The 12,970-nt window shown below is 45.9% G+C and overlaps 1 protein-coding gene across 1 annotated transcript in view; it reads left to right on the forward strand.

The window, feature by feature from the left end:
* TRIM29 (tripartite motif containing 29) overlaps positions 1 to 9,994 on the forward strand; it is a 51,940-nt gene extending 41,946 nt beyond the window's left edge. The window contains exon 10 of the mRNA XM_027835516.1: positions 8,395 to 9,994. Within this exon, the coding sequence (XP_027691317.1) occupies positions 8,395 to 8,457 (63 nt within the window). The 3' untranslated portion in view covers positions 8,458 to 9,994. The remainder of the gene's footprint in view (positions 1 to 8,394) is intronic.
* Positions 9,995 to 12,970: the final 2,976 nt, after the last annotated feature.

The following is a 12,970-nucleotide window of genomic DNA, read 5'->3' on the forward strand; positions in this document are numbered from 1 at the left end:
CTCTTCTCTTCTCTTCTCTTCTCCTCTTCTCTTCCCCCTCTCTTCTCTTCTTTTCCCCCTCTCTTGTCTTCCCCCCCTTCTCTTCTCTTTTCTTCTCTTCTCTCCCCTCCTCCCTGCTCCTCTCCTCTCCCTTTTCCCCTCTTCTCTCCTTTCTCCTCCCCTCTTCCCAGTAAAGTATGCATGGAGGATGTCACATGCATTTCCAGATTAAATGCAGGCTAAGAGTTGTAGCACCTGATCCTTTTCTGGGGTCCTCTCTGCAGCTGGTAGCACACACGTGTCCACACCAAGCACTCTGCTGCCCTCAGTTCTTCTCTCCCTGCAGGGGAGGTTAGTCACTTCCCATGAGGAGGGCTGGAAACCTCTACCTAGTTCTGCCTTCGGGGATAGAACTGGGCTTCTGACCCTTCTCATGCCATGTGTCCCTTTGGCAGTCTGATGAAGTTTATGGGCTCCTTCTCAGAGTAATGTTTTTAAATGCATAAAATAAAATACATAGAATTACCAAGGAAACAAATCATCATGGTTATCAAAATATTAAAAATACCAAATTCATAGACTCCCACCTGTAATCTTTCCCCAGACCCCAAGTTAAGAACTTCTGGTACAGACATTGATCTCTTGGGAAGTGAGTAGCCACCCCTGCCACATCTCTGCCATTGTTAAATCAGAGAATTTTAGTATCTAGAACAGGGGTGGGGAACCTGCAGCCTCGGGGCCACATGTGGCCCTCTAGGTCCTTAAGTGCGGCCCTTTGACTGAATCCAAACAAATCCAAGATTTGTTCTGTAAAACTTGGACTCAGTCAAAAGACTGCACCCAAGGACCACACATGGCCTCGAGGCCGCAGGTTCCCCACTCTGAAGAAGGCAGAAGGCACCTCAGAAGCTATGTAGTCCAATACCTATCATAGCAGGGCTTCCCCCAAAAAGAGTGGTTGAAGCTGCTTAATGGGAGAAAGCCTTTAATATATTAGTGAGGAAGTAACTAATTGACTGTGTTTGAAATTTGGACCTGGGCCCAGAGGCTCTGTAGCAGCAGCACTACAAAAACAAGCAAGGGAAGAGGAAAAAAAGGAATTGTTCTCCATCCCATATACCCTTGTTCCCCAGAGGCTCATTTCCTGGAAGAGGGCACAATCATGGCCAAATCCCAGGGGGGACCACTTGGCCAGAGGCTGTCAACGCCTGGTGCCCCCACCCACATGTGAACAAGAGCCCCCAGGCAGGAATCAGACCATCTCTCACTGCACCATCATTAGAGTTGTTTGGTTTGTTTTTTCCCCAGCTTTACTGGATTTTTATCCTATACTACTACGGGCTTCCCCAGTAGTATGCTCCTTTACTGATGCTGTAGGGGTAGTGACCTGTCTGTCGCTGTCCACTGCTGCCATAGTCTACAAATGGCTTTAGCATGGATGTCCTCTGTCTTTTCCCTCACTTACCTGAGGTAGAGGTTGAGGTTCTCAAGGGGACCTTAGTAGCTTTGGTAGAAAAGAAGATAAAGCTAACTCACAGAATAGAGAGCTTTTGAGTTACAGGCCCCAGGAGTTTTATCCTATGATGTCTTTATCTAGCCACAGAGGCCAGCAGTTTCCTTGTCCCATTCCCACCTGACTCACTTCTAGGCCTGACCCAATTACATGGCAAGCTAGACTACTTCTGCCCTCTTTCTAGCCTTCCCTAAAGCCAATTCCCTTTTTTCTCCCCAATTGGTGCGCCTTCTATACCCTTCCTATTTTCAGTCTTGGGCCATTGAAGACCTACATTCAAGGCTTATTAAATTTGCAAAGGACATGGAGCTGGGAGGGATAGCTGATATATTGAATAACAGGGTCACTGAATGACAAGCTAGAAAGATTGGCCAAATCAAATAATATGAAATTTAATAGGGGTATATAAACACTCCTATACTTGAGTTCAAAAAAAATCAACTACACAAAACCAGGATGGGAGATGTATGGTTAGACAACAGTTTGTGTGGAAAAGGTTTGGGAATTTTAGTGACCTGAAAACTGAATCACTCAATCAATGAATGAACCATCAGTTAAATGCCAGGCCCTGCTAGGTGATAAGGATACAAAGGCAGAGAAGACACAGTCCCTACTCTTTAGGGGTTTAAATTCAAAAGGAGGAGGCAGCCTATGTACATCTAAATACGTACAAAATGTATACAAGGTAATATTTGAAGGGAAGCAAAAACAAAAGGGATGACCAGGGAAGGCTTCATGTGGGAGATGTCACATGAGACTAGTTTAACCAAAAATAAGGGTTCCAAGAGTTAAAGGGGAGGAGGAAAGAAATTCTAGGCACGCGGACAGCTTGTGCAAAGGGGCAGAGAGAATAGATGGAAGGCTGGGAATGAAGAACCACAAGTAGGCTAGCTTGGTTGGACCGAAAAGTGCAAGAAAGGGAGTAATATGGGATAAGGCTGGAAAGGCAGGCTGAGGCCAGGTTATGAAGAGCTTTAAGGGCACATAGATGAGTTGATATTTGAATGAGCCAATAGTATAACATGGCAACCTGATATAAATACTTCACGATGTTATCATGCTTACAAATGTGTGAAACAGCATTTTTACCACTACAACCCAGTGTGGTGGGTACCATGGGCATTATTAGCCCCATACTACAGATGAGAAAACTCGTGCTCTTAGAGGTTGTGTGTTGCGAGAGGTCATCCCCCTAGTCAGTCTCTGGGGCTTTGGCTCCAGATCTCAAGATGGTGAATCCAGCACTCTAGCCAGTAGGCTGCCTTGAGACATGTGACCCTAAGCTGGATCAATAGGGGCAATGTGTCCAGAGCATAGGAGGTGATAGTCTCACAGCAATGATAACAGCTAGGATTTATGTATCGTTTTGTATACAAAGCACTTTATATGTGCTAACTCACTCAATCCTCACAACAATCCTGGGAGGTAGGAGTTCTTATCTTCATTTTACAGACATGAAAGAATCATTATCATCAGCATCATTATATCTAGTGTTTATATAGTGCCTACTATGTGCCAGGCACTCTACCAAGCACCTTAAAAATATTATCTTATTTGATCCTCACAACAACCCCTGGGAGGTAGGTGCTATTATTATCCCCATTTTGCAGATGAGGAAACTGAGTCAGGCAGAGGTTAAATGACTTGCCCATGGTCACACAGCTAGGGAGCATCTGAGGCAGAATTAGAACTCAGGAATTCTTGACTCTATGTCCCGTGCTCTATCCACTGCACCGCCCAGCTGTAATCTGCCTTCTTTAGATGACATCTGCAATATTGTGTTTAATTCTCAGGAGTCAAAGTTTAGAAAGGACATTGATAAACTAGCACATTCAGAAGGTGATTAGGATGGTAAGAGAACTAAAAACCATGCCATAAGAAAATTACTTGAAAAGACTAGTAATTTAGCCTAGACAAGAGAAGACACAGGGAAGGGCAGGGCACGATATGTCCCTTTAAATATCTGAAGGGCAATTATATGGAAAGGAGAATAGATTTAGTCAGCTTGGTGTTAGAGGGCCGAACTATGAGCAATAGTGGATTTTGCAGAGAAATAGGGTTAGTATATAAAATTGCTTGCTTCCTCAATGAAGGGGGAGGAGAAGGAGCAAATTTGAAACTCAAAATTTTTAAAAATGAAAGTTTAAAATAGTTTTTACATGTAATTGGGGAAGAATAAAATATCCAATAAATATATTTTAAAAAAGAAATAGGGTTAGGCTCTACATAACAAAAGTTACCCAGCAATTTAAGCCATCAACAGGGGAATGGGCTGCCTTAGAAGGTGGTGGGTTTCAGGTCACTGGATGGTTGTCTTCTAGCAGAGGGTGGAAGATGATCTGTTAAGGAGGTGGATGAAGAGATTCTTGGTCAGATATGGATCACCTAGTATTAGGTCCCTTCCAGCTTTGAAACTCTGTGGTTCTGTAACAATCATAATAGCTAGCATTTATATACCACCTCAAGGTTTGCAAAGTGCTTTACAAATATTATCTTATTTGCTACTCACTATAATCCTTCAGGTGCTAGCTCCATTTTCCCCTTGAGGAAATTGAGTTAAACAGTGATTAGGTGACTTGTCCAGGGTTACACAGCTAATAAGTTTCTGAGGATAGATTTGAACTTAGGTCTTCCTGACTCCAGGCCCAGGTCTCTGTCCACTAAACCCCCAGCTGCCATGACCTCAGATGCCATCTTAGTCTACCCCTTTCATTTTACTGGTGAAGAAACTAAAGACCATTGGGGGAAAGTGACTTAACTAAGGTCATAGAGTCATACACTTAAAGTTGCAATGGACCTCAGAGGTCACCTAGTTCAACCCCCTCATTTTACAGATGAGGAAAGGGAAGTCTGGGAAAGCTAAGGACTTGTGACACCTGTGTAGTTGTAATTCCGACCAGTGCCTCAGATTGGATGGGACTTGGTGGAGAGCCCAGGAAATTAGAGAAAGTGCAGGAACAAAGAGGAAGGCTCTGAGCCCAAAAGTTGGTTCATGCAATCCATGCATGGTGCCCATGAGCATCAAGCTGCAGACGTCCCATAGAAGAGTGCAAGGAGCATTGGCTAGCTGTTGGGAGGGGTGGGGGGAAGCGCGGACTTTTAAGCCCAGCTGGGGAGCAGGTTTATAGTCTAAGCCAACATGGGACAAATGATGATCTCCATAGAGAGGTGCCAGCTGCAACTCATTCTCCTGCTCCTGCCTCAGATGACTGTTTCCCTGAGGCACGGATGGTGGGAGGCATTGATTTTGTGAAATTGCAGGCAGGGATGAACAGAGCAGGGCCAGAAATTATGTAGTCATTGGTCTCTGAAGATGCTTAGAGAATGTCAATGAGACTGGGAGGATTGAAGAGAAAACAGGTAGGTTGGGATGGGAGTTTGGAGGACCTGGAGAGGTCTGAAGTTTCTGCTACACAGATCTAAAGCTATGCTGCTGGCGTGCTGTGTGACCCAGACTGAATCACTTTCCTTTTCTGTGCAGGATTATCCCTGTGCAATGGGATTATTTAAGCCTGTCTAGCCTTCTTCAAAGAGACAAAACTAAGGGCTTGGATTGCCTTGAAAGCAAATATGGGACATGCAGAGAAGAGATAAGTTGATGGTTGGGTTTTGCAAAAAGCAATTGAAACCCAACTTGTGAATTATTTCCTAGGAGATCAGAAAGCAAGTTAGTTAGGCAAAGCCTGGACAGATCAGCTGATTTGCTCTTAATGAGTTTATAATTAGGATTTAAACTCAGAGTTTCTAATTAGCCAGCCCTGAGGATCATATCTGATATTGCCACAATTTAGAGAACTGGTGGCCAGGGTCAAGATGGAGCAACCTTTGCTATACAGGTCAGGCCCATTCTCGGGAGGCTAGGCCAGAGACTCTCAGACTTTCCAGGGACTCAGGCTGCTGCCATACCCCATACCTCATACTCAGTCCAGTGGTTCTTCTCTCCTTTTTCTCCTCCTCACTTCTCCCTCCCCTACCCAGAAAAGGGCAAAGACTCCACTGTACAAAAGGCCTACTTTACTTTAGGAAACCCATTTCATAGAATCTCAGAGTTGGAAGGTACCTGTTTGGCATACGAGGCCCTGTACGACCTGACTCCAGTCTATCTTACCAGACTTATTATATACATGGCTCCTCTTCACATACTTCAGTTAAACTGACCTTGTGGACCATTTCATGTGTTATTACATCTCCCACCTCTATACCTTTGCATTGGCCACTCCCCGTGCCTAGAACATGCTCTCTCCAACCCTTAGAATTCTTAGTGTTCTTTAAAGCTCAATTCAAATATGTCCTCTTCTATGAGACTTTCCTGACATCCCTCATCTACCTTTCTGTCCCCCAAAATTATCTTGTATTTTTTATACATGTTATCACCTCTGATAAAATGTAAGCCATTGAGGTCCTTTGTATTTGTATCCTTGGGACTTCACAAAATGCTTGGCACATAGTAAATAAGTGCTTAAAAAGACTTGTGGGGGCAGCTAGGTGGCACAGTGGATAGAGCACCAGCCCTGGAGTCAAGAGGACCCGAGTTCAAATCTGGCCTCAGACACATAACACTCACTAGCTGTGTGACCCTGGGCAAGTCACTTAGCCCCATTGCCTAGCCAAAAAAAAAAAAGAGAGTTGTGGACTCATTGCTGGATTGGCCTCAGAGGCCATCTGGGCCCACATTAACCTGGCCAAGAATCTCTTTCTAATGCAGCCCCCAAAAGTAGTCATCTTGTCAGTACCTGAAGACCTTCTTCAGTAAAGGGCTTACTACCTTTCAAGGTAGCCCATTTGACATTTGAATATCCCTAGTTAGGAAATTTTTCCTCATACTGAATTTAAAAATTTCTGTTGACGTCACTGACTGTCCAAGTTTGTCCTTCTTTTTGGGGTCAAGCAGAAGAAGTCTATTCTTTCTTCACACAACCACAGAATTTAGAGTTAAAAGGCACCCTATTGACCTATCTGCTCTAATCAACAAGATTTGTTAATTACTTGCTGTGTACCAGGTGTTGCACCTCGGTGGCACAGTGCATAGAGTGCTGGGTCTGAAGTCTTCCTGAGTTCAAATCTGGCTTCACACACTTACTAGTGGTGTGACCCTGGGCAAGGGACTTAACAATGTTGGCCTAAGTCTCCTCACCTGTAAAATAAGCTGGAGAAGGAAATGGCAAACCACTCCAGTATCTTTGCCAGGAAAACTCCAAATGGAGTCATAAAGAGTCAGACATGACTGAAACGACTGAACAACAACACCACTAGGTGTTGCACCAGGATTAGGGGATACAAATACAACTGTGAGCCAGTCTCCACACTCAAGGATTTTACATTCTATTGGGGGTAGAACATGTATATACATGTATAGGTATTTACCAAGTATATACAGAATAAAGACAAGATAATGTTGGGGGAGGGCACTAGTATCTAAGGAGATTAGAAAAGGTCTTATGTAAAAGGTGGTGCTAGAGCCGGGTTTTGAAAGAAACAGGGAGTTGGAAGAGACAGAGATGAAGAGGGAATGCATGCTGGACATGCAAAGCTAACTCCTCCTAGAGGCAGGAGATAGAACAACAAGCAGCCAGTTTGGCAGCCTAGCATTCACAGGAAGGCATATAATTTGTAATAAGTTTGGAAAGTTAGGTTAGAACCAGATAGAAGGCTTTAAATGCAAAAAAAAAAAAAAGCAAAAAACAAACAAACAAAAGCAAAACAAAACAAACAAATTGTATTTTAACCTAAGGCAATGGAGAGCTACTGCAGCTTTTTAAGGGGAAGAGTAGAATGATCAGGTATATGAACATGGTATTTGTTTGGAGGATACATTGGACAGGGGAGGGACTAGATACAAGGGTACCAATAAAGATGCCCTAATTGCAGGTGGGAAGTAACGAGGGCCTGAACTAGGGTGGCTGTAATACAACCCATACCGGAAAGGAAGACCCATTATAACATGCTGGCATTTACCATTTCCTGAGGCTGATCTTCCTACTTTGGACACCTCTCTTTGTTAGGAGGGCAGCTAGGTGGCACAGTGAATACAGTCCCAGGCTTACAGTCAAGAAGACTCCTCTTCCTATGTTCAAATGTGGCCTCAGATACTTCCTAGCTGCGTGACCCTGAGCAAGTCACTTCACCCTGTTTGCCTCAGTTTCCTAATCTGTAAAATGAGCTGGAGAAGGAAATGGCAAACCACTCCGGCATCTGCCAAGAAAACCCAAATGGGTTTTCAAATGGGGTCATGAAGAATCAGATACAACTGAATTGACCAATAACAGCAACAAATTTGTTAGGAAGATTTTCCTGACATCAGACTTCAATCTGCCTCTTTGTAACTTCTGCTCAAAGAACCAGTCCAATCCCTCTTCCCCTTCAAAGATAGGCAGCCGTCCTGCACCGCAAGCCTTCTCCAGGATAAACATTCCCAGTTCCTCTAGCCTATCTTTGGTGACATCTTAGGACTTTGCTGTTCTTCCCTGGGTTCTCTCTGGCTTGTCAATGCCCTTCCTTATCCGTGGCATCAAGAACACAATATTCCAGAAGGGTTTGCCCAGGGCAGAGTGCAGAGGAACCACCACCTCCCATTCCTGGAAGCTGTGCCTCACTTTGGGTGGTCCAAGGTCACCCTGGCTCTTTTGGTTGCCACGACACACTGCTAAGTCACATTGAGTCGCAGTCCACGGAAACCCTAGATTCTTTTCAGACAAGTATGTTTTACATCTTTGACGTGATGACCCTTCAAATCCTTCAGGACACCTCTCATGTCTTTTCTTTGGGGAAAGAGATCATCTGCTGGCTGCTGATGGCCAAGGAAGGAAGGAAGCTGGGGAGCCTGGAGAAGGGATGGGGGAGGCTCATAGGTTTGGGGTATCATGTCCAACTTCTAACCTCCACTTCTCCGTTCTCTCCCACAGTCGCACTACCGTCCTTTCTATGTCAACAAGGGCAATGGCATGGGCTCCAATGAGGCCCCTTGAGCCCCCAGGAGTGAGATGCCAAGAGATCGCCTGACCCTTCCCCAGTTGTATCTGCTACTACTATCTACTCAGCTACTGCTCTGTCTCCAGGAGGTCTGGGCTGGGGGGGAACATGACCTTCCAAGGACTGTCCTCTCTCTCCCCTCCAGCTTCCCCAGTCCTCCAACCTTTCTGACAATCCTAGAATTTGTCAGCAACTCCCCCCTTAGCTATACTGTGCTTGGTCCCCCGTCTGCTCAGGCCTCTGTCCTTTGCTTTTCCTGTAGTCAGAGAGGACTCTGTCACCTCCTTCATTTCATGGGTCAGGATACGGTTCACAGAAGGGGCTGTCCCTCCATCCCCCACCCACACAGTAAGTCCTTCTGCAGATCCTGGGATGGTGGCTCTGGAGGTAGGCACCCATTTGGCACCAGCCTGCCATTCCTGCCTGGCGTCTCCTCTGTCTCCTCAGCTCAGCCAATACATTGGTTTTCCCCTAGAACTGCTGATAGCCATCCTTATGGGTGACCCGAGGGGGCTGTGTACCTAGCAGACAAAAGGTTCTATCCTTCCACAAGTGTAGACATTGTCTCACTCTTGTCAGCTCATGTCCTTGACAGGGTAAAACTGACTTCCCTCAGACCCAGGCCTGCCCAGGATTTCTGATCTTGCCCGAGGAGGGCAAAGTTCCTCCTATCTGGCTGGAGGCTGGTTTCCTACACAGTTGGAGGAGTTTGATGCTTTTGTCACTGTGCCAAATGGGCCCAGGGTCCCTGAACAGGGGTAAGAGATATGTCACCTCCATTCAAGAAATCTATCTGTCTACAAGGGAGGCTGTGACTCTTCAGCAGTGACAGCCAGGCTGCTTGGCTCTTACCTCTTCCTAATCCTTCTCTTTGTAACCAGAATGGGTATTGCTCCTCACAGTGCCTTCCCCCAGCCTTGCAAATAGCAGCTAGCCTGGTTGCCTTGGGGTAGAGTAGTAATTCATTTTTTTGCGTAAAGCAGAATATAAAATCGGGGCGGAGTGGGTGGGAAGGGGAAATACTGGTGAATGAAAATGACTGGGCTGGTATACCATGAGCACTTAGGTAAAAATATGCTCCTACCCTCCCTCCCTATGCCCATCCCAACCAGAGTTGCCATCCCTCTTTCCCTTTGACCAGTCTCACTGTGGGGAGCTGCTCAGCACCTCAGCTTCCCCTGGGCCTGATGGAGAGTGGGTCTGGAGAAGAAAAAAATCAACAACATGCAAAACCAGAAGGAGTCTGAGCCCCACACCCGAACCCCCTCCCCCACTGGGGGGGGACAGAGATGGAGCAGCACTGGGGGATTGGTTGGGAGATACCGAGCTGGCATAGGGTAGGAAGAGCTCAGCCTTGGCTTCCCCTTTCTGAACAAATCATTGATCAACACTTTATTGTATTGAGGGAGGGGCTCCCTGAAGGTCATGGGGGGGTGGGATTGCTCTGATTATTCTGTACATATGTCCCCCCCCCTTGATGAATATGCTTTCATACGCCCCTCTCTGTCTTTAATACACTGTCCTTTCGAAGTTTGCTGGTCTGATAGTCTGCTGCTGCCATCAGCCTCACTTAAAGGCTCATCTGAGCTTCAGAAGGGAGGGAAAAGATCCCCCAAGGCCTGGGGCTCGTGCTGCCGCGAAAGGGCCAGGAGGCCATTCCTTATGGCCAGCACCCCGTCTGTCCTGACATGCTCTGTCTGCAGAAGACTGGGGATAGGGCCCCAGGAGCTTGTAAGCTAGAATGAGCTGCAAGGTACAAAGAAAATTACTGAAATGGAGGCTACTGAGGGTCAGTGGTTTTTGTTGTTTTTGTTAGTGGCTTTAGCCTGTCAGGTGGGCTGAATGGAGAACCTCCGTCACAAGGAGGCCAGTCCTGGGTACTGGGTGGGACAGAGTCTCTACCATCCTGAACTCTAGTCTGATAAAGGAGAAACACACACACACACACACACACACACACACACACACATACATACACACACAAGCATAAAGCACAGACAGACAGATATAAAACAGGCACCAGCGAAGATAGCCAAAATAGAGCCATTATATACAAATGTGGGGAGTGAAACAGAGAAGAACAACCAAAGCCAGGAGGCTTATTGTAGGAGACAGGTCCTGAATAGGGTTTGGAAGAAAAGGGATGGTGAAAAGGCACCATAAGATATTAAAACTGAAAGGGTTTGTGGCTAGTCCACATTCTTTAATTTAGAGATGAGGACACTAAGATCCAAAGAAAGGTTATGATCTACCTAAGGTCAGACAGCTAGTCAGTTGTAGAGCTGGGACAAATAGCCCAGATCTCCCAATTTCTGGTCAGGCCTTTTTCCCTGCTAGTCTGAGCATCCATCTCTGGATGTGTTTGGTGCATCCTGGCATCCTGTGTTCTGACCTTTCAGAACTGTTCAGGGGCCTGAGCAGTCTCTGAGCCAGCCCCAGGAACTTTTATTGTCCCAGCAATACTGCAGTAAGGGGTGTGAGGTTGGGTGTGTTAGGGAAAGTCAGACACACACACACACACACACACACACACACACACACACACGGTTGTCCCAGGAGAGTGATGATGCTAGGCTAAGCTGGACAGAGTCCCTGGGGAATGCGGTCTTTTAGGGATTAGTGATACCCTAAATGGCACCTGCAAGGAGGGATGTAGGATCCAGGGCAGTCCTGGGAACTGGGGTCCATCCAAGCATGTATGGATGGAGGAGCCAGGTAATGGCTGAAAAGAGATGAGCACAGCCAGACAAAAGAAGGGAGAACCAATGAGGAGAGAAGCCTGGAACCAGCTCTGAAATTCCCCCCTTGAGAAAGAAGAAATATTAGACATGTAAGGGATGTGGTTGGGAAATAATTATGACCCTCACTAGTGGGGGAGTGGTGAGGAGGGAGGTAGAGGGAGAAATGAAGAGACAGAAATAGAGACAGATAAAGGAACAGCAGGAGACAAACAGAGTAAAAGGGATGGGGAGGGAGAGGGCGTCCAGGAGGGACCAAATATATCCACGAATAGTTAACATTTCTGGGAGGCTTGAAGGTTTGCAGAACATTTGACATACATTAGCTCATTTGATCCTCACAACAATCCTGTGGGAAACGTAATACACTTATTATTATCTCTGTTTCACAGATGAGGAAATTGAGACTCAGAGGGGTTAAATCAATCACCCACCTTCACAAATCAAAAAAGTGCCAGAGCATGGATTTGGACCCAAATTGGTCTTTTCCAATTCCAGGCCCAACCCACTTCCCAGTACACCAGCCTGTCCCACTGTGGACATCTTGAGGTTGTGTCAGAAGAGGGTTCAAAGTTGAGGTTATTAAGTAGCTAGGCAGTACAGTGGAGAGAGTATTGAAGCAGGAACCTGCCTTAGGTACTTAGAGTATAATACTAGTAATATTATCTATAATATATAATGATACAATAATAACAACAATAGTTATTATTATTTTTATCCAAAATAATGTGTTTCTGATTACCCTGGGGCTAGAGCAGATGTGGAGCTCTGCAGCTAATGATTACCACCTCCACCATGGGAAATGCTATCTCAATCAATCAGCCAATTGATTGACAAATGTATCTTATCAGGCCAACCAGGAAAAGTCTTCTAAGAGAGCCCCAGGCAGGGTCCCCACTTTACCCTCATCTCCCTAGTTCTCCATTCATCATCTTTCTGGCTTGGGAAATCGTTCCTGGGACCTGAGAGGAGCCACCCCCACCCCCACCATGGGCACCCCCCTGCAACTTCCCTGGCTTATTTGGCCAAACACTGTATCTGAGAATGGTTGTGCTCATCCCAAAAAGGGCTTGGATTTTACCTAGGAAAATCTGGGGTGGGAACTGAGGGGCTGCAGGTAGAAGCAGTTTGTTCCCCTGTTTCTAAGACAGACAACAGATCCACCTGGGCTCAGTCTCTTTTTCTAGCTAGCTCTATTGGAAAGGGGAGGGGACCCTTACTTTTTCTTTCTAACTTGGAGGCAGGCCTAGCTGACTCAAGAAGGCAAAGAGGAGAAAAATCCTCAGGCACCTAGATGTGGTAACCTTCTGGAAGCTACAATAAGTGAATGAATCTATCAACAATCAATAATCAAGCACTAATTAAGCAATAATTAATAATTCTTAATTAAGCTAGCATACAGAGACTAAAGTGAAAGTCTGCCCTTGAGGGGCTTACAGTCTGGGGGCCATATGTTTAGTTATATACAAAATATATAGAAAATAGACATAAGATTATTGGTGGCAGTTGGAGAAGGAACTAGCTATGGGGAGGGTCAGGAAAGGCTGAATGTAGAAAGCGGCTCTGGCCCTTTGCTAGACACTGGGCACAGGGCTTACCTCCCTAGAGAATGGAGGAGACATCCTCTGTCTGCAGCTACTTCTAAGAGGGTCACACTAGGCTCCTAGGGAAAGATAACAGCACTTAAGGGTGGAGCCAATAAATCCTCTTCTGGGGCCCACGTGGGATTTAGCCCTGAATATCTTTCTTTTCCTGCATCAATCCCCCCGCC

This window comes from Vombatus ursinus, unplaced genomic scaffold (genome assembly GCF_900497805.2).
Source record: "Vombatus ursinus unplaced genomic scaffold, bare-nosed wombat genome assembly UNPS02014816.1, whole genome shotgun sequence".
Lineage (NCBI taxonomy): Eukaryota > Metazoa > Chordata > Mammalia > Diprotodontia > Vombatidae > Vombatus > Vombatus ursinus.